The sequence below is a fragment of the Trypanosoma grayi genome (assembly GCF_000691245.1).
Source record: "Trypanosoma grayi strain ANR4 Tgr_37_V1, whole genome shotgun sequence".
In the NCBI taxonomy this organism is placed as follows: domain Eukaryota; phylum Euglenozoa; class Kinetoplastea; order Trypanosomatida; family Trypanosomatidae; genus Trypanosoma; species Trypanosoma grayi.
In genome coordinates this window covers 10071-36626 of record NW_008825656.1, presented here as the reverse complement: position 1 = coordinate 36626, position 26556 = coordinate 10071, and the positions used below count along the sequence as shown (strand labels likewise).

The 26556-nt window shown below is 52.3% G+C and overlaps 13 protein-coding genes across 13 annotated transcripts; all 13 read left to right on the top strand.

Annotated features, from left to right (window-relative positions):
• Positions 1 to 115: 115 nt before the first annotated feature.
• DQ04_00371170 (putative ubiquitin hydrolase) lies at positions 116 to 2311 on the top strand (the record flags this gene model as incomplete). The annotated part of the gene is made up of 1 exon (XM_009308874.1): positions 116 to 2311. One exon carries the CDS (start codon positions 116 to 118, stop codon positions 2309 to 2311), a length of 2196 nt encoding a protein of 731 aa, XP_009307149.1.
• A 478-nt stretch (positions 2312 to 2789) lies between these two features.
• On the top strand, positions 2790 to 3494 carry DQ04_00371160 (hypothetical protein; the record flags this gene model as incomplete). The annotated part of the gene is made up of 1 exon (XM_009308873.1): positions 2790 to 3494. One exon carries the CDS (start codon positions 2790 to 2792, stop codon positions 3492 to 3494), a length of 705 nt encoding a protein of 234 aa, XP_009307148.1.
• Positions 3495 to 5161: 1667 nt separating this feature from the next.
• Positions 5162 to 6022, top strand: DQ04_00371150 (putative acyltransferase; the record flags this gene model as incomplete). Its single annotated transcript, XM_009308872.1, has 1 exon — positions 5162 to 6022. The coding sequence occupies one exon, from the start codon at positions 5162 to 5164 to the stop codon at positions 6020 to 6022; it is 861 nt and encodes a 286-aa protein (XP_009307147.1).
• Positions 6023 to 6375: 353 nt separating this feature from the next.
• On the top strand, positions 6376 to 7623 carry DQ04_00371140 (hypothetical protein; the record flags this gene model as incomplete). Its single annotated transcript, XM_009308871.1, has 1 exon — positions 6376 to 7623. The coding sequence occupies one exon, from the start codon at positions 6376 to 6378 to the stop codon at positions 7621 to 7623; it is 1248 nt and encodes a 415-aa protein (XP_009307146.1).
• Positions 7624 to 7825: 202 nt separating this feature from the next.
• DQ04_00371130 (GINS complex subunit 4) lies at positions 7826 to 8614 on the top strand (the record flags this gene model as incomplete). Its single annotated transcript, XM_009308870.1, has 1 exon — positions 7826 to 8614. One exon carries the CDS (start codon positions 7826 to 7828, stop codon positions 8612 to 8614), a length of 789 nt encoding a protein of 262 aa, XP_009307145.1.
• A 353-nt stretch (positions 8615 to 8967) lies between these two features.
• Positions 8968 to 10797, top strand: DQ04_00371120 (hypothetical protein; the record flags this gene model as incomplete). Its single annotated transcript, XM_009308869.1, has 1 exon — positions 8968 to 10797. The coding sequence occupies one exon, from the start codon at positions 8968 to 8970 to the stop codon at positions 10795 to 10797; it is 1830 nt and encodes a 609-aa protein (XP_009307144.1).
• Positions 10798 to 11140: 343 nt separating this feature from the next.
• DQ04_00371110 (aminopeptidase) lies at positions 11141 to 11419 on the top strand (the record flags this gene model as incomplete). Its single annotated transcript, XM_009308868.1, has 1 exon — positions 11141 to 11419. The coding sequence occupies one exon, from the start codon at positions 11141 to 11143 to the stop codon at positions 11417 to 11419; it is 279 nt and encodes a 92-aa protein (XP_009307143.1).
• A 118-nt stretch (positions 11420 to 11537) lies between these two features.
• DQ04_00371100 (aminopeptidase) lies at positions 11538 to 13826 on the top strand (the record flags this gene model as incomplete). The annotated part of the gene is made up of 1 exon (XM_009308867.1): positions 11538 to 13826. The coding sequence occupies one exon, from the start codon at positions 11538 to 11540 to the stop codon at positions 13824 to 13826; it is 2289 nt and encodes a 762-aa protein (XP_009307142.1).
• Positions 13827 to 14207: 381 nt separating this feature from the next.
• Positions 14208 to 15488, top strand: DQ04_00371090 (hypothetical protein; the record flags this gene model as incomplete). The annotated part of the gene is made up of 1 exon (XM_009308866.1): positions 14208 to 15488. One exon carries the CDS (start codon positions 14208 to 14210, stop codon positions 15486 to 15488), a length of 1281 nt encoding a protein of 426 aa, XP_009307141.1.
• A 326-nt stretch (positions 15489 to 15814) lies between these two features.
• DQ04_00371080 (putative leucine-rich repeat protein) lies at positions 15815 to 16939 on the top strand (the record flags this gene model as incomplete). The annotated part of the gene is made up of 1 exon (XM_009308865.1): positions 15815 to 16939. The coding sequence occupies one exon, from the start codon at positions 15815 to 15817 to the stop codon at positions 16937 to 16939; it is 1125 nt and encodes a 374-aa protein (XP_009307140.1).
• A 362-nt stretch (positions 16940 to 17301) lies between these two features.
• Positions 17302 to 19272, top strand: DQ04_00371070 (putative dynamin, putative,vacuolar sortin protein 1; the record flags this gene model as incomplete). Its single annotated transcript, XM_009308864.1, has 1 exon — positions 17302 to 19272. One exon carries the CDS (start codon positions 17302 to 17304, stop codon positions 19270 to 19272), a length of 1971 nt encoding a protein of 656 aa, XP_009307139.1.
• Positions 19273 to 20078: 806 nt separating this feature from the next.
• On the top strand, positions 20079 to 24038 carry DQ04_00371060 (hypothetical protein; the record flags this gene model as incomplete). Its single annotated transcript, XM_009308863.1, has 1 exon — positions 20079 to 24038. One exon carries the CDS (start codon positions 20079 to 20081, stop codon positions 24036 to 24038), a length of 3960 nt encoding a protein of 1319 aa, XP_009307138.1.
• Positions 24039 to 24560: 522 nt separating this feature from the next.
• DQ04_00371050 (hypothetical protein) lies at positions 24561 to 26300 on the top strand (the record flags this gene model as incomplete). Its single annotated transcript, XM_009308862.1, has 1 exon — positions 24561 to 26300. The coding sequence occupies one exon, from the start codon at positions 24561 to 24563 to the stop codon at positions 26298 to 26300; it is 1740 nt and encodes a 579-aa protein (XP_009307137.1).
• Between the last annotated feature and the right edge of the window lie 256 nt (positions 26301 to 26556).

Here is a 26556-nt window from a genome sequence, read left to right as displayed (position 1 = left end):
TCTCTCTCTCTCTCTCCACACACACACACACATCCACACACACACGTGTCAAAACAAAGAGGGTAATTGAAGCGTTCACTAGTAATAAAAGAGAAAGAGCAAGAGACACAGGGGCATGACGCCGCCATTCCCTTTCACCGATGAAGCGTGTCCCCATTGCTGGGACGACTCGGCGATGGTGGCCCCATATCATCAGTCTGCAGTGCACAAGGAGGAGTGCGCGTACTGTTGTCGAACATGCCGACACGAAGGTGGGGTGTTAGTGTGTATGCGCTGTCATGTTGGACTCTGTCTGGCGCACGTGAGGAAGCACACCTCGATCCATTCCAGTCACACCATGTATGTCTGGCTCAAAGAGCTTCCGCCCAAGCAGGAAGAGGTAGAGGAAACGAAGGACGTTAACAAGCTTGGTGTTGTGGCGCCGAAAGAGTACGCGAGCGCTGTCTGTTGCGCTGCGTGCTCAAAAGCATATGTTGCGCCGCCAGAATTGGCAGAGGAATGTTACCAGCGGGTTATGCACGCCACCTCAACTGGTGCAAAAGATGCCATCGAGGCGGAAGGCGGCGAGTTCATGCGACCACAGTGTCCACACCTGGTCTGCTTGGAGCAGCTCCCAATATCTTTCACAAGCGAGCCGTCGTCCACTGATAAGTGCGTCTTTGACGGTTGTGAGTGCCGACTGAACAACTGGATCTGTATGACGTGTGGGGCTATTGGGTGCCCGCGGAAGGAGGCCGGAGGGAGCGGCCATGCGTTGCAGCACCACATATCCACAATGCATCCCGTCGTTCTAAAACTCGGAACGGTGACACCCTCCGGTGCTGATTTCTACTGTTACTTGTGCGACGACGAGGTCTCTGATGTGTACTTCGAGGCGCACATGAAACACTTCGGTATCGACGTTAAAAAAGCGAAGAAAACGGCAAAAACACTTGGAGAGTTGCAGTACGATTACTCTTCCCAGTTTGATTTCAATCGCATCACAGAAAGTGGTGAATCACTTGTCCCTGTATTTGGGCCTGGACGAACGGGGATGCATAACTTTGGTAATAGCTGCTATATGGCATCAGTCCTGCAGTGTCTCTTCTCCCTGGAGTCCTTCAAGGAGGCATTTTACCACAATCGAGAAGCATTGCACCAGAAGGCGTGCCGTGAAGACCCGTATAACTGCCGTAGCTGCCAGACGGAGCGCGTTGCCAGCGGCCTGTTGTCAGGTGATTTCTCTGTGGAGGGCAGAGAGAAAAATAATGGCATCACAGCAAGGGAGTTCAAACGTGTTTTTGCTCAAAATCACCCCGACTTCTCCACTGCAGAGCAGCAGGATGCGCAGGAGTATTTGTTGTACGTACTCGAGCAGATGCGACGCCATGTGAAGGTGCCCTATGATGTGGGGGCGAGCAGCTTACACCCTTCAGACACATTTAAGATGGCAATAGAGAACCGTATCCAGTGTTGTTCATGCCACAAGGTACGTTACACGCAAGAAACAGACTGTTGTCTCTCATTGCCCATTCCAATGGATCCCCTTGCCAAGAGTGCCAAAAGGGACAAAAAGCTCACAGACGAAGAAATTGAAGCGAACCGTCCTCGCATTTCATTAAATGAATGCATTGATTCGCTGATGCGATCGGTGGACGTTGAGTGCCGATGCAGTGCTTGCGGGGTTCCAGTCACGTACTCCAAAACTATCCGCATGGCAACCTTCCCAGATATTCTCTCTATCTCGCTCCGCCGGGCACATTTCGATATTGAAACAATGGCAGTAAATAAACTGGACGTGTTTGTTGAAGCCCCAGAGCAACTNAATTTAGAGGAGCTCCGCGGCAAAGGCCTTCAAGCTGGTGAGGTGGAGATGTCTGACACCGACGCGAGCCTCCCACATAAACCCGCAACGCCAGCAGCGAAGACGGTGGACGAGACAGCGCTTGCCATCATGATGAGCATGGGCATTGACGAGGAGATTGCCAAATATGCACTTTTGCAAACTGACATGAATACAGAAAGGGCTGTCGATTACGTATTCAGTCGAGAAAACATTACAGAAGAAATGGCCAAGGCCGCGGGTGCCTCAAATGTACCAGGAAATGAGGAGTGCAAAGCAGCGCCTGTTCGCGATGGGCCGGCATGGTACCGACTGCACGCTATGATTAGTCACATGGGGGCGAGTGCCAAGACGGGTCACTACGTGTGCCACATCAGAGACGAAGAAACGGGGCAATGGCTTTTATTCAACGATGAGAAGGTGGCGGAGTCGCGAAGCCCGCCGTTTTCTATGGCGTCTATTTACTTGTACAAGAGATGTGCCAACTAAACTCCCAGTAGCAGCACCAGCAGTGGGAGGGATGGTCGACGCTGCTGCCCTGTCACCATGCTCTCGCTCATATATATATANATATATATATATATATATATAGAGAGAGAGAGAGAGAGAACACACGTGTGAGGAGGGCGGGGGAGGCAGGAGATAAACGTAAGCGAAAATGAGGTGAGAGCTTCTTGAACATGTCAGTGCCTTCTGTTTCACTTCCATTCCTAGGAAATAAGTCACGCACAAATCGGCACACAAGCATGCGCATGCAGAAAGGTAAGTCCCTCTGTATTCCTTGGTTACTTCGTCTGGAGAATGTTGTTGAGTGAAAGAGGACAGGAGTATAAAGAGTATGGAGCTGTTTCGTTTTTTGGGGGCTAATTTTGTGTTCAATAGTTGGCTTTGTGGTTTATTCCTATTTTTCTCTTCACTGTTAAACTGTAGTTTGCGTCTCGAAGACACAACATCACTAAAGGTGAAAATGTCGATTGCACCGAATAGCATTGGTTTTGGAACGTACCTGGTCTACGTCCCTGAGCCGAGAGAGCCTATGCATCTGTCGTTTTACTTCAGTACGCCTCCAACCATGCAAGCAACCTCAGCGCCCCAAGGCCCGCCCATTCTGTTCCTGCAACCACAGAATGCTGCAGCCGTACAGCAAACGCCTACTCCCTTCCCCACAGAGCTTACCCAGTCGGTACTAACTCCCACAAATGCCAACACTTTCGTTGCAGCAAATGCAGATGTGGGAACACATCTCACTACTGTTTACACGCAGTATATGGTGCCGTGGAACCAGATGCAGCAGCCGATTGGCGCCACGCTTCTAAGTCCAACACCCAGCAAAGGCAGTGTTCCGAATGCTCAGTTTTCACCTGGCGTGGCTTCGGTCAGTGCGCAAGAAAAATGGCAGCCTTCCCCTGAAGGATTGGCAAGTCCAACCGCTTTGAGTGACACGGTGTTCATTCCAGCGCCTAGCATTGAAACGAAGAATGGGGGCTATCAAAGCACAGATATTGTGAGTGTTCGCAATTTTACTTCTCCAATGGGCTCTGTGCTTGAGCCCGGTCTTTCAATGCGAATGAATGTGCCCCCTCTTGCACGACAACGGCCACTGCGGTGCCGAATTCCGCAAGGTGTTTCTACCACTGTTTCACGGTCGGATGAATGGCCATGTAGGAAGTAAGAGCATGTGATTGCGTGGCCCCTCACATTCATCGTGCTTGCATCCTCCCTTCTTGGTGAAGGTGTGTATGCATAAGTAGTATACATATGCGTGTATACACATATCCATATACGTGTATATTTAGGGAAGCTCCTCACGACTGCACGGAAAAAGCTAAATATCGCTCTGCAGAAGCCACTAGCCAGCTAGATATTTCTTCAAGTGTTCCCTTCAATCGCATCGTAATGTATGTTTTTTTTTTTCCTGCCCCTTGCTCCGGGTTCATATGACGCTTGATATTGTCATGGAATTGAAGCCATTGGTGGCAACAGATATGTTTTTGTCGTTTACGATCATTTTTATATGCCTTCTCCCGCTGCACGTGTAAAGGTTCTGTGTGTAAGCATCATACAGTGAGGAAAGGCGTAGAAGAAAGCCCGGAGGTTGAAGAAGTAATCGTCATGGAGGTAGGTGATGGGCATGAACAGAAAAGTGAATTGTGACGGTGTGTTTTTGTGTGTACGGTGGGAAGAAGGGGGTGTGGGAGTGGCGGATGCAGGAAGAATCTGGCCTTCAGTGCACGCGACAGTGCAATGAGCAATAAGAGCGAGAGAGAGAGTGTGTGTGTGTGTGTCTTTTTGTCCGTCAGTGTAAGAATGAAACGAATTGCGGCGACAACAAGTCGCTTGTATTAAGGTCGTTCCTTTTTTTCCCGGAATGATACACATTTATCTGTAAGAACGAAAAAGTATCAACTCTTCAATTTCTTTAGAAAACGTGAAACAAGAAAAACAAGTGATGCTGCACTCCTCTACTTTCCGAGGAAGTGTAAGGTTTTTTGGGCGCTGAAGCCGTATCTTTTTTTTTGCTTTTTTTCTGTATTTTCATTTTTCCTTTATTTCAACGGCCACATGGCGGCCGCTTCGCCCCTTTACTGGTGTGTATTTGATTGCATTTGGCAATGTATTGTGCTAGTATATAAAATATATATAGTATTATTATATATATCTATATCTCTATACCCTTCCCTGTACCCCCTCTCTCTTTGTGAACGTCGTTGGGTCTTGTTTTTTTTTTGTGTGTGTTTATGGGCGTGTGTGTTTGCTGAGGATTCTGATGCCATTGAGTGGGCTGCAGCCCTCGCACTTCTGTAGAAAAAAAAGCAATAGGGTCTGTGTTTGTGTCTCTCAGTGGGCTCCTTAACCGCTGTTTTAGACAAAATTTACGAAGGTGAGCGAAATAGGGAGTGGAAAAAAAGGGTTAATTGTCTGTAATTGGTCTTTCAAGAATCCCGTACGGGATTTACATTCCTCAGCCTCTGAAACACGCCCCATGCATTATACCAATTATATCATCGCTTTATATATATTTATTTATATATTACATATGCGAACATTGGATGGGGACGAGGAAACAAAGGCAACATGTGGGGGTGGAGGTGCTTTGCGATACTATCTTTTTCATCACTGAGTCATCTGCTTGTTTGTTGTTCTTGTTGTTGTATCTATGATAAGGCAAATATACACACTTATATATTCGCATGTTTTGTCTGCTTTGTGTTTCGCTCTAAAAGATTCACTAAAAAAAACTCTCCTCTTTGTCGCACTTGTTTTCTAGTCAAGCACATCATCATTTATTCGATGGGATCCATGCTACCGCTAATCCTTTTTGTCGTGTTCATGTGGTTAATGCGAACACGACGCTTCCCAGTGATCGTGGCACGAGTGTGGTTCGTGCTTTGCACCGTACTTGTAGTGGCAATCGAATTTGTGATCTGTTTCACCCTACGCAACGCAGCCGAGAAGAAGTGGATAAGTAAGCGTCGTTCAGAGCGCATCTGCTGCTTCAGTAGTGGAATTCTGATGGGCAAGGTGCTGTGGTTCCTGTCTCCGCAGATCCACGTGAAATTTATGGAGGGTTCTCTGGACTGGCGCGGCATAGAGAACAGAGGTGTCTTCTGCGCATGTCACACCTCCTTCTTCGACACGATCTTCTTCCTTTGGCTCTGCCCAGTGGAGTACCTCTTGAATGTCAGGTCGTTTGCGAAGAGAGCGTTGTGGAAGATGCCGCTTATGGGCGAAGTCATCCGTGCCTGTGGCCACCTGCCAGTGCACTTCACCGCTGGGGGGCCATCCTTCGCCGTGGACAAGGAGAAGCAGGCGGTGGTGTCGGCGGCGGCGGAGTCATTCCTCGCCGATGGTGGTGTCCTCTGCTTCTTCCCAGAGGGCGCGCTCAATCCCACACCAGAGGTCTTGACAGACTTCCGTCTTGGCACTTTCAGCATGGTTGTGAAACATCAGGTGCCGATTCACTACATTGTCTACGCCGGCTGCAGCGAGGTGTGGGACCCGGCGCTGAAGGGCATGCCGGGCTTTCCCGCTGACGTGTACGTTTACGTTGGTAAATACGAGTATGATGAGAACGCGACAGCAGTTGATGTAGCGAAAGGACTGCGCGAGGAAATGCAGAGGCACCTCGATGATATGTTGGCGAGACGCAAAAAAGAACAGTATGTTCCGTTTTACAAGAAGTCAACAGCTAGGAACTAAAAACGTGTGGCAATGCCTCATTGTTCTGGAAAGGAGGAGATGGACAACACAAGTGCGCACCTGCGCACATGTCCATACAAAAATGGCATCGTGTCTTAGTTTATTGATGTACTTTTCTTTTGATATGACGGCATGAAAGAAGCACTAAGAAAGAGAAAAGGAAATAAAAAGGGGAAAAAGAGCAAAAAAATAATGTCTTTATTCCGATCTGTCTTTTGACGTGCGATGTTGCCTTTTGGCTAAAAAGCTGTTTCTCCCTCCTCTTTCGCCACATCTCCTGTTATACCTTTTCATTGAGACGAGCACATAAATGAAGATTTACGTGGTGCTCAGCCACACGCCCTTCGCAAGTAATGGACGAGAGGACACTGCGACACCTTGTGGAGGTTGGTGACACCGTGGCCCTGCAGACGTACATTCGGCACGGCTGCTCCACGCTCTCGCAGCCGCTAGGCGCGGAGGCACGGTTCGCGTACTATCACCTCTCTCATGGATCCAGCGAGGGGAATTGTGAACCCTCAGCTGCAGTACCGGGCGGAAGAAAGTCAATGGTAACCTTGGAAAGCTATCGTGGCCCTCCCACGACGACCGTTGTGCGGGAGCAGGCACAGAGTACTGTTGTTGGAACTCGTGCGTCATGTGACCGGTCCTCCCCCTCGCTAGAGTCAGCTTCCTATAGGCGACGGAGACTCTCAGAACTTGCGCGTGTCATCGATGGTAGTACATGGAATGGCAGCATTCTTCGCCGCTCGCCGACTTTGCATTCTGTGGGCACACCAGGGGAGCTGCGGTGTGCACGGCAAAGCACTTCAACGGCGGCGACTTTTTCTCATTCCTCTGTAGAGGTAGGGTCGGCACCATGTTCCACAAAGGTGGTGACTGCAAGTGGTGCTGTCATGTCCGGAGAGGATCCCTCTTGGCGTGAACGTCTTGCGCCGTACGAAGACTATGGGGTAAGCAGGCTCCACCACATGTTACAATGTTTAGAGAAGGAAGAGAGACGTAATCGTTCCAAAATCGAAGACGCATTTGAACAGTTGCTCGTTGATGGTCATCGGTGGCATGTCTCTTTTTTGGAAAGGTGTGCAAGAGAGTGGAACGACCTCCTCATGGCGGAACACATTGCGCGTCTTGCGATACGTGAAAAAGAACGGCGTCATTTCAACAGTATCGTAGAGATGTGTCTGGGCGATGTGACGGGTTGCCGTTGGGATGGGGTACGCATGCAGTGGCTGCGGGCGCAGATGGCGAACGCGTTGACGATGCACGAGTTGGTCATCCTCAACAGTATGTTCCCGCAGTGGCAGAGTTCACTGCAAGATGGCGCGGTGAGTGCGGTTAAGTACGCACACATTGACGGTGAAGAGAATATCCCTGGAAGCGGCGTGTGGTTTGACAACGGTCTGCTGCAGTCAACGTTGCCCCACGACTTATCGTCTTCGCAAAATGACGAGGTTGATCATCATACTGATAAGCAAGAGCTCCTCCCGCTGCCGGAGCAACACGAAGCACCGCGGACTCGTCGATCGATGGCTGCACGGCCCTCAAGGCCCCGTGTGCTACCAGCCGCCGCGCCGCAGAAAGAGTGTGTCATGAGTTGAGGGACTGCATCCATGTCGTCTTGATTGGGTGTTTCGCACAGCACACCAGCGAGGGCTTGCTGTTGGTGTGTAGCATTTCCCTGTCTTTTTTTGGTTTTCCTGTTCCATGTTTTGGCGAGCTTCTAATGATACAAACGTCGCCCCTTCGTGTTTCAAGCAGCTGCACTTTTTCTTTTTCTTTCTTCTGTGGCGCCGCAGGAAGATGTTTTTTGAGGACCACCTGGACGAGGCTCTCAGCAGGGGGAGCAGCACTGACAGCGGGGTGGACAATGATGCCAGCAAGAATAACGGCAATGAGGCGTTGTTGCTCCCTTCCTCCAGCGGCTTTGGTAGCCTTCTCAAGTCGCTCATTCAGGCGACAGAGAATGAGCGTTGCGCACCTGATATTTTGCCGTACCCTGAGGCCGTTGTAGACGGTGTGGCGGCGCAGATTGCCGCACAGAATGAACAGATCAAACGCTTGAGTGAAGAGGAAAAACAAAAGGTAGCAGAAGGGGAATCTGGTGCCTCTCTTCTCCCATTCAAACAATCCGACATCATGGCCCTGGAGGTGCAGCGCGCCCAGTTCTTTCTGTGCGAACTGCTGCGGTGCCGCCTGCGCAAGATTGAGGCACTTTCACAGTCGATCTTTTATGAGGGTCAGTCGAGTGTGGATGCACCGACGCAGTTGCGTGGGATGCTGTCACACAATGAGGTTATTGTTGCTGACCGACTCGCGGAAGCGGCAGGCAAGTGTGTGATGCAAGCGGGGCTTCAGTCTGCTCCGGCGGAACTGCAGCACCTCTTCCCGTCCTCCCCGTATGGAGAGGGGATGGAAATCCTCCCATTGCCGGACTTGGACCGCTACGTTTTTTGTGTTGTACTGGAGGATTTGGGTGTAGTGCGCTTGGGAGAGGATGCAGTGCAGACTGTGCACGCTGGCGAGATCTTCCTTGTCCCTTACCGTTCCTTTCGACCGTATATTGTGGAGGGGCGGGCGCGTCTAGTCTGACGTGCAGCCATTAATCCCGCTTCTTGGGATTGAGGATACGCTGTGTCAGAATGCTGTTGCTGCTCCTTGAAGTTGGCTGTGGGTAGTGGTAAGGACAGGAGAGGAGTTGGCCTTGTTCGTTGTCGCAGCTACTTCACAGATATGTTGTCTTTTGTTGTGTGGCGCGTGCGTGAGTGAATTGAATCTCTCATCCATTTGTCTGCGCCTCACTCTCGTAATCGCCTATCGGTCCTTGTTTACTGTGACCTTCAGCTCCTTCCCTTGCTGTCACTCCATGTCTCTCTCATCCTTGTGTGTTTTCCTCGAGGAACTAGGAGACTTCAGATTGGTCTCATTGCTCTTCCTCTGGCAAGATGACGAGCAAAGAGGAAGTAGCAGCCCTCATGGCGCACGGCGACACCGAAACAAAAATATCGTTATTGAAGAAGGCCGTCGTCAGCGTGACAAAACAGAAACAAGTGCTTGAGCAACATAACAAGCAGTTGCGGGATCAGATGGGTGCGATCGGTGAGGAACTCTCACGCGTGGAAGATGACAACAAGACGCTTCGGCGAAAGCTTCAGGCGACAGAGACGGAGTTAGAAGCAGAGCGTAAACGTAGGCATTTTGGGGCGTCGGTAAAGACAACGTGGAAGGGTCTTTCCTCTCTGGTGACTGGCGCCGATGGAGAAGAAAGTGGTACAGCGGCAAAGCGGCCAAAGGGTATGGCGACTACCGTAAATTTATCACCTGAAGACCAAGAGAAGATTGTGGCGGAGAACGAGAGCATTCACATACAGTTATACGAAGTGCAGACAAAGTACGAGAACGAGCGGCGCAGGTGGGAGAAGGAGAACGAGCAGCAGACTGCCGAAAAGTTGGCACTACAAGCGGAGGTAATGGAGCTGCGGAGCCTCCTCAACTCGACGGCGCACGCATGTGACCATCTCAATGTGGAGTGCACTAGGCAGGCGGCACTGGCGCAGTTCTGTCACCACTTCTTCGTCCTGTCGTGGGATGCCACAGCTCAACAACAACAGCAGCATCTCCGTGTGACTGTCTCCCCTTCCCTAATGGCAAAGCGTGGCGGCGTACCGCCGCGCGAAATCCGTGAGGAACTTGCTGCGGGTACATTAGCACATTCTGCTGCATTTGTGCGCACCATAATGAGCGGCGTATCCGTCCTCATCGCATCTCTTCGCGACGCGCTTGGGCCGCAGGTGAAGGCCGCCACATTAGGCGATATCCGATGCTACCGCGATCGCCTCAGCACGCTGCTGGAGGCTCATGGCGCAAGGAAGCTGAGCGTGCTCTTCCATGTGAAGGAGATGGAGGAGGCTTTCGCTGCGTCAGTGGCGCCGGATGCAAAGCTGACACAGCTGCTGCATGCGCAAGGCCTCCTCTTCACAAGCCTGGACGAGTGGCTGGCGCTGCTGTGCGAGCATGCACGCTTGTTGATTGACGCTTGTGTGATCGTTGAGAACGGCGATGCGGGCGACATTGCGGGTGGCAGGCGAGCTGTGATTGAGCCCTCAGTGTGCAATATGGTTCGCACGCTTGCTGCTATCCGCGGTTCCTTAGAGGTGCTTACGCAACTATGTAGCGACTCATGTACAGTGTTGAGAAATAATGCATGTGACTCAGCAGAGTGGCTATTGGCGTTGGAGCGGTTCTGGTGGGAGGGCTGTGTTGCCTCTTCTACGCTGCAGCAAGCGGCGGTGTCGCTCAGTCACCTCCTGCAGGAACTCGCGTCAGCCGCTACAAGCGACCCCGTACGTGTGGCCCTGAAGTTCATAAAAAATTCCCTCGGGAGTTTTACCGCGGGTGACACAGCAGTCAAGGTCTCGCGGGAGAAGACGGCGGAGTTGTCGAGGCCGCTGGAGGACCTCCCCGCTGTCGGTAATAGTGCTCTGGCGGACAGCAATGAGCTCGTGGCGGCCCTGGCAGCGGCGGATCGCGCTGCGGTGTGCTATCATACTCAAATGAATTTCACATTGTTAGAGTTGGCGGAGAAACAGGACGCTCTAGCGGGTGCCCAGCAAGAGGTTAGGCGATTGGAGTCTCTCAACCAGCAGCAAGCAGAAGACGCCGAGCGCGTGCAAGAGGCACTGGAAACGCAAATACGTCTCCTGTCCGATCAGCTTGTAGAGTGCACCGCCAACAACAACAACAACAACAACAACGGCAACCGGAAAAGTTGGTAAAGCAGCAGGTCGTTTGGCGTGTGTCTGGGAGTGTGAAGTGTGAAGTGTGTGCGCCTATAGCGACAAAACGAATGCGCACAAGTGAGTCTCTGGGAGAGATACAAAAAAAAATAGGTCGCTTCCGATTCGGCTTACCTATTTATCGATTGATTTTTTTTTTTTTTNTTGGGGGGGGGGTCCGAGTGGACACAGTGTGGTGGCGAATCGTCTTCCCCTTTGTCTCCTACACAACTTCACTTTGACTAGTCGTGAAGAATCAGCAAGAAAGCAAAACAAAAAAAAGATTTAGCTCTCCGTCTATTTTATTTGTTATTATTGACACCTGCAACCGAAGGACGCATAAATGTCGACCGCCACATCTGTGAAGCTGCGCAACCCTTTTTCGCCCAAGTCGTACGACTTGCATCTGAGCGTCGACCTCGCAAACTGGAAATACGAAGGAAAAGAGACAATCGCCTTTAAGAAAACACCGAATGTTGAGGCGTCAAACGTGGTGCAGCTGCATTACTCCCCGTCAATGAACATCAAAGAGGTTAGCGGAGCCACAATCACGGGCCGCAACGAGGCGGCGGAAACCCTTCAGCTGCAGTTGAATGNCGTCAATGAACATCAAAGAGGTTAGCGGAGCCACAATCACGGGCCGCAACGAGGCGGCGGAAACCCTTCAGCTGCAGTTGAATGGTCAGCCGGCTGAAGGTCACACAGTGACGTTCACATTCTCTCACGAGATTGTAGAGGAGATGCGCGGCTTCTATCGTGTGCAGTTTAAAACCAGTGATGGTGTCGAGCACCGCATGGCGGCGACACATTTCGAACCAACTGCTGCACGGCGCTTCTACATTTGTCAGGATGAACCAGCCGCGCGCGCAGACTTCACACTTCATGTTTCCGTGCCGTCCAGCATGGAGGAGTTCACAGTTCTGTCAAACGGTCCGCGCAAGTCGAAAGAGCGGCAGGGTGAGGTGGTGACACATCACTTCGAGACAATTCCTGCAGTGCCGCCGTACCTCACCTCTTGCTTTGTGGGAGAACTTGAGAGTGTTGGCACCACCGCCTCTGGTATTCCCGTGAAGGTCTACACAACCCTTGGCAAATCGCACAAAGCCGCCTTTGCCCTCAAGACAACTGCCTTTGCATTGGAGTATTTTGAAAAGTTTTTCGGCTGCAAGTACCCACTGCCTAAGCTGGATGTTGTGGCTGTGCCAGACTTCCCAATTGGCGGGATGGAGAATTGGGGCTGCATCTCATGTGTGGAGTCCATATTGTTGGACGAGCAGGTGTCCAGTGTTGCTGGACTGAAGCGCGTCGCCGCTCTGCTATGTCACGAGGTGTCGCACAACTGGTTCGGCAATTTGGTTGCCGTCAGCTGGTGGGAGGGGCTGTGGTTAAAGGAAGGGTTCGCCTCATGGTGTGGGTATAACGCCGCCAACAGTATTGAGCCATCGTGGCAGTGTGACGAGGATGCCACAAGGGCAGTTGCGAGTGCGCTGATCAGCGACATGTATGAGCACAGCCACCCTGTTGAGGTGCCGATCCGCGACCCAGCTGAGATCACGCAGATATTCGATGCAATCAGCTACGACAAGGGCATGGGATTGGTGTTCATGCTGGAGGCCTTCCTTGGGGAGAAGTGGGCATCCTCTGTCGCGCATTACATTCAAAAGCATCGTTACAGTGACACTCAAACGGTTCAGTTATGGCAGGCGCTGGAGGAAGCCTCTGGAGTCTCGCTCACAGAGGCGATGCAGTCCTTCACGACACAGGTGGGATACCCTATCATTCACGTGAGTCGGCCGAAGCCCGGTATCGTCGTTTTGCGACAAGAACCCTGTCAGTTCGTATCCACAGCACAGAAGAAGAATACGTTGTGGTGTGTTCCTATTGTGCTCGAGGGGGAGGGTGGGGTAACACATCGAGTCACACTCCGCGGTGGTGAGCCAAAGCAAATAGAGCTACCCGAAGAGCTCGCCAAGTCACGTTGGATTAATGCGAACCCCCGCAGACAAGGATTCTTCCGCTGCCGCTACGATGATGATGCATTTTCTCAGCTATTATGTGCGTATTCCTCCCTGAACGCCCGTGATCGCTGTGGTTTGATAACGGATACACTGGCTTCAATTCATATGGGCAATGAAGACATGGATCGCCTGGCCATCTTCCCCTCGCTCCTGTCCGAACAGGAAGCCAACAAGAGTGTCTGGGAAGAATATTACAACAGCATGGCGGATTTTCTCGGTTTCGTGGAGAACGCAAATCTGCGGAATGAGCTACGGGTCGGGCTCATGTATAGGATTGGGGCCAGGGCAGAAGCACTCTTGAACACGAAACCGGAAACCACAGAGGAGTGCCTGCGACGTGCCTTCTTCATCAATGCAGCCATCGCCACCATCTTGAAGAGTTTGCCAGAGGAAAACGCCCGGGAGCTTCCCACCGTAGAGTGGGCGCTGAAGGAGGCGAAGGCTTTCATGGATGGGGAACCGTATTGCTCAGACACGCTTTCAATGACGCTTGCAGTGTATGTGCGTCTGGGACCGAACGATCCATCAGTGCGGACCGATGCCTTGTGGAAACGCTTCACCGAGCTGAATGACAGCGATGAGGCAAGTCGCTGTATCTTGCGAGCTCTCTGTTGGGCGAATGATCCTGATTACGTCGAAAGCATTGCAAAGAGGTGCATTTACGGTGATGGCATTCGGTCCCAGTACGGTGGAGCCATATTTGCAGAGGTTGTATCGAACCCTTCGCTACCCATGGGATACGCGTGGACGCTCTTCAAGAAACACTTCAAGGGTGTATATAAGCAATGGGGAAGTGGGACATTTCGCATTCAAAACATTGTGGAGAATGTTGGCTCGTCTCTCACCGGCGAGGCCAACGCAAAGGATTTCCAGGCGTTCTTCCATACTAACCCGTTGCCACACGCAAAGTTAGCCATCTACCGTGCTGGGGAGGGCATTCGTCTGCGCGCCTGGATGCAGGCCAAGTGGGGAGTAGGACCAAAGCTGAGCCACATCTTCTTTCCTCGGTAATGTGTGCGTTATACGCTTGTTTTTTTTTTTTTTTGACTTTATTATTTAATTCCGCGTTGGTTACTACAATGACTGAGGGGCAAAAGCAGGGAGTGAAAAACAGCATGAGGGTTTTGTAAAAAGGAAAAAGAAAAAATGAACGGGCAAGCACATAGATGCTGCTTTGCAAACACCTGGGAAGTATGACTGATTAATGGGATAAATCCAACCAGAATGGACTTGGGTGTACGTGTGTTTGTGAGAAGATGGAGCGCTGTGCATGCAGAGCAAGTACTGTCGTTAAAAACATGAATGTGTTCTTTTTGTTTTTGTTTTGGTTGCTCATTCATCTTGTGTGTGCAGGGTAGGGTGGAAGGAAAAGAGAGAGCAAGGAGCTCGGGCATGCAATCCAGACTGTTGGTGCTCGGCTCTGGTGAGCTCGGGACGGCGTGTGCGTTGTCGCTGCTGGCAAATGGAAATGAGGCAACTATGGTGACGATGCTTGGCCGGGACAAGGAGTACCTGCACGATCTGCAGCACGGCTCTCGTGCATTCCGGCCGTTCGACCACCGCGTTCGTGTTCCGTCGCGGCTGTCTTTCCAAGAAATGGGCGGAGGGCTGCTGGAGAGCGGCGAGGCGTCATTTCTTTGCGTGCCAGTGACGTCTTTCGCTGGGAAGGATGACGCTACATCGCCGGCGAGTGCAGACCCTCCGGTGCTGCAATGCTTGCGCCAGCACGCGGACGCGCCTACTTTTGTCTTTAGTCGTGGCCTTTCTAGAGGAGGATTAACGCCATGCGAACAGATCAATCACGCCATGTGTTCGCAGGCGTCGAAGCTGGTTGTCGTCTCTGGGCCGCTCTTCGCGAAGGAGTGGGCAGCAGCATCGGCGCAGGAGCTGAGGAGTGACAGCAGCAATAGTAGTAGCAACGGCAACAACGGTATATCCCTTGCATTTGCTATGGATGATGCGACAGATGCTGCGGCACGTGTGGCGGTGCAGGAGCTGACAGAGCGGCTGTGGCGGCGCGAGTGCGTTACTTGGCTCATGGAGCCGGCGGCCGCTGGTGTCCTCTCGCTTGTCAACGCGTGTGTCCCTCTGTGCTCGATGGGCGCGGGGCTGGTGAGCAGCGAGTACCCTTCCTGCGTATCGGCAATGATGTCGTACATGCAGCATGCCATCAGTGCAACAGAGCGGCTAGTGAACGAGGTCTTGTCTCGCCCGCAAGGCACGCCGTTGCCGGCGTGTGCAGTGACGACGCTCGCGATGGCGTGCACGAATCATGCCTCCCGCGAATTTATTTTCGGCCGTCGTCTGAACTTCCACTTTCGTCACCATGACGCTATTCGAGCCGTTTTCCCAGGTAACTCGCATGAGCCGTTGGACGCGACGGTGGAGGGGCTCCACACGTTGCTGCAGCAGCGATCGCTGTCCTCACCGTTCTATGAGGTGCTGATGGATGCATTCCTGACGGTGCTGCGTGCGTCGGTGGTGGGGCGGGGATTGGTGAAGACGGGATGTTACGACTACCGCCACCACCTTCGCGTCGAGGACTCGTCACTGCTGCAACACGCGCTGGCGATGGACGAGGCGGTGCTCTCGGGTGACGAGCAGCGCTTTGAGAAGACGCGGCAGGCGGTGGCAATGACGTTCGGTGGCTCGACAGCACCGCCGCCGCCGTGATGAGGCAGTGTTTTTCTTCTTTGGAGCTCCTGCGTTGGTGGGTGTGGGTGTAAGTTTGCAGTTCGCTATCGGGGTGGTGCGCATTGCTCTCTATCACCGCCTGCGGTCAAACCATTTTTACAGGTCCGCTTTTTGCGTACAAGGGTGGCGAAGGGAAAGACATCGGGTCCTAGGACTCTTCCTTTCTGTCCTGTGCGTAGATAGATAAGAAACGACGAGGGGCGGCAAGAGGGTGAGCCGCGGCGCTTGGCATTTTATCTCTTTCCTGCTGTTTTTGCTCCGTTTTTTTTTTTTTTTTTTTTTTTCTGTGTGCGTTGGGGGAGGTGATGGTGCGCATTACGGTAGAACTGCTGCGCCGCCGCTCAGAGCACAACGAGGGATGTCTGAGCACCCTGAAGGAGATCGCGCTGCACCAGCAGGACATCGAACGCATTGAGGTGGTTGGCGATGCCTGCCGCGAGCTGGAGATCCTGTACCTCTGCAACAACTACATCGCACGCATCGAGGGGCTGCACCACCTCAAGTGCCTCAAGTACCTAAATCTGGCGGTGAACAACATCACATGCATTGAGGGACTCGAGGGGTGCGAGGCGCTCGAGCGTCTGGACCTGACGCTGAACTTCGTCGCGGACATGACGTGCGTGCGGAGGCTGCAGGCAAACGCGTTTCTCGAGCAGCTGCACCTCACCGGCAACCCGTGCACGAAGACGCCGGGCTACCGCGCCTACGTCATCCACGCGCTGCCGCAGTTGCGCGACCTTGACGGCGAGGAAGTGGTGCGCTCGGAGCGGCTTGAGGCGCGGCAGGACAACGGCGAAGTTGCGGCGGTCGTTGACGAGGAGGCGCTGCGTGTGCGGGAGGCGGAGCGCATCAAGGCAGAGATGATCGCACAGGGCATCGAGGTGTTCCCGCCGCGCTACAACGACAAGGGTGAGCGTGTGTACGGTCACACTCCGGAGGAGCGGCTGCAGATGTTGCGTGAAAAAGAGGAGGAAGAACAGCAGAAGGCAAAGAAGGAGGTGGTGCCTGGGAGTCTGGCAGCGCTACGCGCAGAGGCAGAAAGGCGGCCGCAGCGCCTCACTGCGGAAGAAGAGTTGGAGAAGCACGGCCGACTTCTGCTTCGGAATGAGCCAAAGTTGCCGTTTGTGCTTGACGAGGACGGTGATGATGAGGCGGTTGTACTGACGGTGGAGGTGCCGAAATTCCTCTCTACCACACTCCTTGACATACAGGTGGAGGTGAATTACATACGCGTGCTGGTTAAAGGAAAACTCATACAAGTGCCGCTGCCGCGTGAAGTTTCGCCGTCTGCAGCAGCTGTGCAACGCGCGGCGGTGACGGGAACGCTCAAAATTCGGGTGCCCTACGCCCCACATGTACTGCAAGAGATTGCGGAGGCGAAGAAACGGCGGCAGCGTTTGTGTGGTGTGTGTACTGAGGAAGAAGAATAGACGGAAGAAGAGGTGGAGGTGAAGTGACGGAGAATTTTATATTGATTTATTAGACTCAAGTTTCTCTGTGTGATTGTGGAATGCTTTTTTTCGCTATTGAAGCAGGGCGAGAATAAGTATCTCTGTTGTGCCTCTCGGTAGGTCTTGCTGGTGGTGTGTAGATTGCTGCTTGATTCTGTGTCGGAAGCTGGGGTAGCGTGCATGTGTTTATTTCGCCCATCTTGACCTTTGTTTTTTTTTTTGTTTTGTTTTTTCTCCTTCAGTGGAATTTGGATTCCCTGAACATATACACGCGCCCACCTACGTATTTATATACGCATCCTGTTCCTCTCGTTAAGCTTTTAGCAGACCCTTGAAGGCAAATGGATCAACTTATCTCGGTCGTTAACGAGCTCCATGACGCTTTCGCAAATGTTAAGATGAACATCAAGCTCAACCTGCCGCAGATCGCTGTGGTAGGGAGTCAAAGCTCTGGTAAGAGCAGTGTCCTGGAGGCAATTGTCGGAAAGGACTTTCTGCCGCGTGGGTCTGGTATTGTGACGCGCTGCCCACTCGTGCTGCAGTTGGTGCAGCTGCCAAAGGGGACAGAAGAGGAGTGGGGTGAGTTCCTGCACAAGCCCAACAAAAAATTCTTCAACTTCGCCGAGATCAACGATGAGATTCAGAACCGCACAGTGGAGGTTGCAGGGAAGTCCGCCATCACGGACCGGCCCATCAATCTCAAGGTTTTCTCTAGCCACGTGCTTAACCTGACGCTTGTTGATCTGCCTGGTCTGGTTATGAACGCTGTAGGAGACCAGCCGAAGGATATTGACCGCCAGATTAAGGAAATGGTTACGCGCTACGTGTCGCCGGCGAACACCATCATCCTCGCTATCTCTCCGGCGAACACCGACCTTGCAACAAGTGCCTCGCTTCGGCTGGCAAAACAGCTTGACCCAGAGGGAATGCGGACGGTTGGTGTCCTGACAAAGATCGACCTAATGGACCGTGGCACGGACGCATATGACATGCTCACCGGCAAACTGGTGAACCTTCGCCACGGCTTTGTCGGTGTGGTGAACCGCAGCCAGCAAGACATCAACGACGCGAAGGGGATGGCAGCTGCACGCGAGGATGAGCGGGCATTCTTCCACAGTCACCCATCCTACTCCGCGATTGCCGACCGGCAGGGCACAGAATACCTTGCGCAGAAGCTGAACCACCTCCTCCTAGAGCACATCAAGGCTGTGATTCCGGACCTCAAAGTGCATGTGGATAAGCTGATGGAGGGCGCACGGAGGCAGATGGAGAAGTTTGGCATGCTAGAGCAAGAAAATATGGACCCCAGCGCCACCATGCTGTCGCTCATCAAACAGTTTAGTGACGCCCTCAACCACACCATTGACGGTGGTGCGACAGACGCAACGAAAGAATTGTTGGGTGGTGCTCGACTCGACTATATCTTCAATGAATGTTTTGCCGCCTACGTCAACGGTCTCACAGCGTCGAAGGATCTAACAGATGAGTATATTCGCATTAATACACGTAACATGTCAGGCATGCACGCCACATTATTTCCCTCCGATCAAGTCTTCGTCGCACTCTCGAAGCAGCAGATCAGCCGCCTCGAGGAGCCCTCGCAGAAGTGTGTGCAGTTCGTGTACGAGGAGCTCATCAAGATTGTAGACATCTGCGCGTCGAAACTGGAACGCTTTCCGAAATTGAAACATGCAGTTGTTGAAATATGCCACAAGTCGTTGCAGGAGTATCGTGTGCCGACTAGCTCACATGTGAGGACTATTATCGGGGCAGAGCGTGGGTTTATCAACGTGAAGCACCCACTGATGGAGGAGCTGGCACAGAGGGCCTTTTTGAAGATATTCGGCACTGGTACAGACGAAAAGGGACACCCCCAGCCGCACGCAGCCGCGGAGGTGGGAAAGGACAAAGTAAAGAGGGGCCTTGTCGAGAGCATCGTGAGTCAGGGGGAGAAGACAAACATGGGTGCGGTGCCGACGACTATCATGCTGGGGAACAAGATGTCGGCGCACGAGCAGCACATCAACAACGCCATTCGCGAGATGGTGGAGGGCTACTTCACTATCGTGAAGAGCTCCGTCGCTGATCAGGTGCCGAAGGCCATCACGCTGCTCATGATCTCTAAGCTGCGCGAGGAAGTATACGCGCGGCTGGTGCGCAACCTCTACTCCGACAAGGCGGTGGACGACCTCCTCGCCGAGTCGCCGGAGGTGGCGACGCAGCGCAAGGCAACGACAACGATGATGAAGGCTCTTGTAAAGGCTCAGGCAGCGCTGGAGAACGTGCGGGAATTCACACTTGTGAAGGACTAGTGGTGCGGCCGCCTTTCTTTGGTTGTTGTTTGCTTTTTTTTCTTTCCTAGACATATGAAGAATGAAGAGAACGTGGAAGAGAAGAAGAAGAAGAAGAATGAGGGGACGACGTAACTCATCGGCAAATACGGTATTCTCAAGATATGGTTGTTTGCTTCATCTCGACTGTTCGGACCTTCCATTTTTTTTTTTTCATTTTTTCTGTTTCGTTCTTCTTTATTGCCTCATCCTTTGTGATGTGTTGTGTTTTTATGTGCCCTTGTTGCTTGTAATGTCCGTACGGCGTATATTGTGTGAAAGTAGAGGAACAGGAGGTGTGGTCGCCTCACCTCACGCAGTGGCGGAGTGTTCGCGTGTGCTTGTCGATCTAACCACGCACCTGTGTGTGTGTGTGTGTGTTTTGTATGAGAGTCTGAGAGGATCGATAGGCGGGAAAAGTAGAAGCAGAGAAGATAATTTTATGATAGCTGGACGAAATTCTTGTGAATGTCACGAAAGTAAAAAAAATAAGAAAGCAAAAAAAAAAGGAGGGAGGGAAAGAAGGAAGCAAATACGCTGCATATCACATTTATGTGATATGTTCTTCTGGCCACCGTCGTGGATGTGGAGTGAAGGGTCTATGCCCTTTTGCGCTCACTCTTCCCATGTGGAGTGAGTCATCTTCATGACACTTCTTGTCTGCTGCTGCTGCTTCTATTCCTGGTCTTAAGCCCACGTTCTTTCACTCTAATATGCTTTCTTTTTTGATTTATTTATTTATTCCCCACATATTTGCATACATGTGTGCTTCCTTAAAGTGCCAACGAATGCAGCTAGAAAAGAAGTTGGCGGGGATGCTAGGTGTCCTCCTGGTCTGCGTGGTGGCCATCGCTACTGGTGTGGCGGCCGACGACATCTGCCCGGAGGACGGTCGTCAGTACCGCATCGCACCGGGCGACATGTCGTACGGCTATGTGAGTGTCCCCAGCGGCTCCACGTGTCCAACGAATGCGGCCTCTCTGGCCGTTGTGGGACCACCAGCTCCGTCCAATCTGCTGCTGCTGACCGGCGGCTGGCAGTACCTCTTTGGCGCAGCTTCTGACGGTCCGCTCCCCGCGATAGTGAACTTCACACTCAGCGCCCGCTGTGGCGAGGTGGAGATCTGCCGCGCCAATATACACTACGAGATCGACCCTAATGCTCCACCGAATGAACCTGTGCCGCAAGACCCGAACGCCAACAACACGGCACCGCCTACAACCACAACAACTGCGGCGCCGAGGTATCCGCCGTGTGCAGTGTCCCCATCGGAGTACCAGATGGTGCTGCCGCCTGGCAAGACACAGGTCGGCACACTTCCAACTACGACCGTGCAAGTGTCATGCCCGAGCGGCTACACGGCATCCATCACACAGCCAAGTATTGGATCTGCCGCGCTCCTTGGCCCGAACTCTCTGCAGTTTGTGTATTCATCGCCCAATCAGGACATTGAGGCGAACGTAACGCTCCCCTATGAGGTGATGTGCACTGGCAGTGTGGTCTGTGGTGGTGCGATGCAGATTCGGCTCCATGAGGACGTTCCGCAGTGCCCGAAGAATGAACTGGTGTACATAGTGGCACCAGGAGCTCAGCTGAACGCGACACTCGTCCCCGGAGCCTCATGTAACGGCCATTTGGAGGGAAGTGTTCGATCAGAGAGTGTGGAGGATAGGTTTGCATTTCATGGTGGAACATCCTTTACATTTGATGCTCCTGAAAAGGAAGAAGATGTAATCGTGGGTCTTCGCTTCTACTGTGATGATGAGAGTCTCTGTGACACCAAGGTTGGGTTCGTTGTCACCAACGAGACTCGGCCCACCACGACGAAACCGCCAGAGCCAGAGACTACGCCGAGTCCGGCCACCCCTCCTGTTGAAAAGTGTGATGAGCAGTTCACCTTCGTTGTTCCGACAGGGAAACAGCTGCGCGGCACATTGCATGTAGATCTCCAGAATTGTACTCTCGTCACGTATCATTATCCGCGAGGATCCTCATCAAGGGACTTTCAGGTGAACATCATCGGCGACTTTCTCTACGTGGCCCCGACGGAGGAGAGTATTGATGTGTTGTCTGTTGACGTCTCATGTATCACAAAATTCTATTGCCGCACTCAGGTTGTCATCACATCCTACGATGACATGATGAGCACACCGTCTCCCACCTCGCCACCGCCCACCATCCCGCCTGTTCCTTCGTGCGCCAACGTATACTACTACCAGACAGCACCCGGTGTCGCCCTCAGCAATTCTCTCAACGGCATGCCGGGGCAAGACCCATGCGTGTACGGGCGATACTTTTCCCTGATCAATCCGCCCAAAGAAGGTACACTAGAGATGACACCTATTGGTGACTTTTTGTACCGTCCACCGATGTACGAGGGGCCTGGTAGCTTTTCTTTCAGCATGTATTGTCTAAATAAGCTGTACTGTCAAGGTAATGCGTATATCCTTGTGAGCACGGAATGGACACTACCTCCCGGGAGCAGTGGGCAAGGACCCAATCCCTCTTCGCCGCCACCTGTAAGCAATATCACAAACCCGCAGATTAAATGCCGTGGAACGTGTAATGAACGGGCATGGATGACAACACCCAAGGTGGCCCTCTGGGACAACACACCGGGAAGAGGCTATGCACGGGGTGATGGTCACGCTGTGGATGGCATTCAAGTGGCTTGGGCAAATAATTCTATCATCATCACCGTCTACACCATTATCGGAAATCTTGGAGTGCGATTCCCGACATTTGAGCCGTTTGACCGTATGACTGGAAAATTCTTTGAACCAGGTGACTTCAAAGGGGTGGCTGAAGCGTCGTCTCTAGGGTTTGAACTGAGCTGCTTGGCTAATCAGGGCAAAATAGGTATGGGAGAAGATGTGTGGCGCTGGAAGACACTTTCAAATGGCACCGGTACCGGATCAGTCGGTGCATTGTACAAGAAGGGGACGTCGTGGTACCAGAAGTTCGGTGGAAAACATATTGGATGTGATACATTCATGGATTCCTGCCATTACGCCCCATTACTTACTCCCGCCGTACCGAAGACAGGAGCGGTTGGTCAGTGGGAAATAGAAATTGATGACTGCGATGCCACGTGGACAGGGACATTTCCCTACGCCTCATTGGAGGAGCTGAAGAAGTCAGACGGAAGCCCTGTCTGGTATTTTGTTGGGGACAGACAAATAAAGGGTACAATTATATCTGAATGTGTAAGGCCAAACTCATGGATTGAACCAGCACGCAGCTTTGATAGTCACTACGAGGCACATGATGTTATATTTGATCTTCATCACTTTATTGTAGTGAACAAACAAGCTACAGTGCCGTTCTCTATCGACTCTGAGTTCTTTGAATATACAGAGAATGGAGATCGTGCCTTTGGTGTCAATCTCCTCTTGCACCCGTACGTCACAGACAATATGGAGACGAGTTATTCGGAGGATCGTCACGTTTCTGGATTTAAGTGGATTACGCAGGATTGGATTGCCCCCGGCACGGAGCAGTGTCCGACGTGCAAAGGGAATAAGACACATTGTTCGGCGGAGGGCAAATACGCCACTTCCACTTACACTGGTGAGTTCCCACCAGGTGATTGCCCACAAGGGGTCGGCCGCATCGAATTGAGTAAAGGTCCGGCCATGGATACGATGTGCCCAACCAACCTGATGCATGTGTACAACCGCTCTGGCTTCTCAACGCCGTCGGGGTGCGCCACATGGTTCCAGAACCTCACCATTCGTGGTGTCGCCATCGGCAGTGCGGATCTTCCTGATGCGTTAAAACGAGCATTCAACTACGAGGGACGTGTGGTATTGCAGCTCTTGATGACCGATGGGACGAAGCATGATGTTACGATGGATCTCTCCATGTACGTGACACGCTTGTCACAAGACTCGTATGCTGCGGCAGGTGGGTTACGTGTGTGTCGCGGCTCTGACTACTGGCCCGTCTTGGACCCCCTCGGCACTTCCCTTCCCGACACTCCATTTGAGCTCAGCATCGCCTCTCCTAAGCCCCTCTGCATCGACACCCTCAGTTCAACATTTGGTCCAAGTGGGTGGGCCACTGTGTACCTGCAGCTCCCGGGGGTAAACGCGTCACAAGTGAATGTGCATTCCGTTGTGGTGCGCTACAACGGCACCAGTGTGTACCTGCTGTACCAAGACCCAGCCACTGGGGTTGCGGCGATACCACCCAAGGCGGCGGGCTACTGGTGGCAGTACACGCATCCCTTCCTGAGCTTCCGTGATTTGACAAATAGGGTGGCGAATGGCACCATAACAACAGGGCCTTCAGTAGGCCCAGTGGAAGTGGCTGATGTACCATTCGCTTTTACCTTCATCCCTGGCGCTATTAACATTGCCACAAACATGGAGGTGATAGTACAGGCCACCATCACGACAGATATCGTGAGCACGAGCACATTCTGCCGCATGGTGCACGTGGACCCGATGATGACGCACCGTAGCCGCTACGGACCGCCACCCAAAATAACGGAGACGACGAACGCGAACAAAGAAGAAGCGCTGGCGATGGGTGCTATTGCGGGTGTCGCAATTGCAGTAACCATCACAGGCGTTCTGTATGCGACAATGGACAACAATAGGCCATTGCCAAAATGGGTGCCACGTGGTAAACTTATCAAAAACACAGTGCTTGCTGCTGTGCCAGCTGGACTTCGACCCGCTAAAAAAGAAAAGCGTGTTGTCCACAAGGATATGTATGATGCCATGAAATCGGGTAAGTATTGAGTCCCCCCTCCCCATTTCACAGCAGAATGAAGGGTGCTTCTTTGCTATTGAGCGTCCGACAAGACCTATCATACCGCGCTGCGCATGTTATGAAGGTACATATAGTTCGAAATAATACGAGAGGGGAAACGAAAACAACAACAGCAACAACAAGAAAAAAAAGGAAGAACCACTGTGTATGCGTCTCAAGAATGGATAATAAAAAAAGGGTAAGTAAGCACAAAAGAGAGGGAGAAGGGATGAAAACGAAAATGAGAAGAAAAAAAGAAGAGGACTATGATCATTTAGGATCTAACACGAGCGTTTTGTGGCCTGTTCTCCCTTCTGCTATGGTGGATCGGCGTGCCCTTCACATCCGGGAAGATCAAGAACCAAACAAGAGTAAGGTCTCCTGCAATGTTGTGGCACCTTGTCAACCCCAGGGAATATTATATATAATATGTTTCCTTCTGTATTCTTTTTTGTTTGTCCTTCGCATGTGTGTCTCTGCAGGCCAGCATCATACCAAATCCAAGTACAAGGATGAGTACAATGCAGGGGCACCGCAGGTACTCTTACAACGCCGCACCAGAGGTGTGCACCCCGTCTTCTGCACGGAGGATGCTGCGACGGCGGTCCTCTGTTGATTCAGCGCGGTATCCCTCGGGAAACGAACAGCAGAAGCAGAAGCTTCAAGGCTTCCTTACATTGCGCCGCACTTCGCTCAGTGGTAGCAGCGTGGGTATTGGTGGTGGCGAGTCTACTACTATCGTCAGTGGCAGGCGTTTCGTTAGCCCTGCATCGCAGGGTCTGCGCCGCGATTCGCCGCGTTCTGTCGAGGCTGCAACTGCCAACAATGTCGTTGCAGTGCGTCGCAAAGGGGCCGCTGAGGTACGGTGCAAGTACTGCTCTCAACCGCTTTTGCCAGAAGCCGTCACTGACCACGACCGCTACTGCCCCCTGAAACCAATGGCCTGCACGCGTGTCGACCCACGGACAGGTGTCGTGTGCGGTTACATATGCCGCGGGAGGGATATGCTTGCAAAGCACGAGGCTCAGTGCACCGTGACGCGTCGCGGTAGTGAAACACCAGTAAAGAAGAAGCACAGCCACTGCAAGAAGAGCGATGCCAGTGACTCTCAGAACGGGTTGCATTCAACGGAGGCTCTGGTTTGTCACCAATGCGATAAGGTGTTCAGTGTGCTGGCCGAACTGGTGCAGCACGGTAAGGTGTGTCCTGGGGTGGAGGTCCCGTGCCCGCTTTTATGTGGCAAAATGCTTTGCCGCGGTGATATCGAGCAGCACGTGCGGGAAGAGGCCATGCAGCATGGGCCGCTGCGCATCCCTAATTCAACGGACTTCGCTGCGGAAGACCCAAGGGTGGTATTGGCCCTCGTCATGAACCTTCTCTTGGAAAAGGCAGGCACTGTGGCGAGCACTGGCTCACCGACGCACGCAAACGGTGGAATGTCGATGGTGCGCCCCTGCATTCAAACGGTGCAGTCTGCAAATGCTGGTAGCAGCAGCTTGACTGGTTCACGGCGATCCTCTCTGTATTCCGTGGGGGGTGGATCGAAGCCAATGCTGATAAATTCTAATACCTTCGCTAACCAAGTCAATCGCTCTTGCATTTCCCCCGCGACACCGTCGAGCATCGTAGAAGCACTTCCTGTGCCACGGGCGTTTGTTCCAGAACCAATCGCCCGAGATGGAAACTGCACTCCCCTTATAAATAAGCAAGTGGGGTTGGTCCGGCCCTTCAGGGAGACCTCGCTGTCCGCGAAAGAGGAGTCAGAATCTGTAAAAGATAACTCATGTTCCGTGAAGGAAGGCTCAGGATCCATGAAGGGGTCTTCTGTGTATGAAGAAGAACAGCACTCTATTACTCCAACAGGAATAACTGCGAAACGCTATACCACTGTGAGTAAGACGGTAGAAGCTGTAACGGAGAGCGCCTATGAGCGACGTGTCGAGGAGCTTCTCCACTGCATTGGCCTCCAATGCAAGGATGTTGTTAGGCTGAAGGAGCAGTACTTCTCGAAGAACCCAGGGTTAATGGATGAAACAGCGCAGCAACAACTTGCCGAAGATCTACAAGCCACTATAAAAATGATTGATGCTAAAAACAAAGAGGTCCACATCCGGGTGATGGACCTTGTTGAGCAGAATGGAGTTGCACCGGCGCATGTGATGAAGTTACTAGAGAGATGGAGATCGCTTGATCACTCTTGGTACGAAGCAAAATTCGCTCTGTATGACCACGTGATGGTGCAGCCTACATAGAGCCGAGGTGCCCAGGTCGTTCTCTCCCATACAGACGCTTTTTTTTTTCCTTCGTTGTTGTTGTTTTTTTGTGTTTTGTTTGGGTGAGGGTGAGTAGCTCTACTTTCATAGACGTCTCAGTACCAATTTTTTTTTTCGCATATACATGTGTGGGGTGGGCACATCGATAGGAGAATATATTTCTCCTCCCCAACAGCGTCAATATTGACTGATGTTGTGGGAATGATTTGGGTCTACCAGCGTTCCTGGACAGACG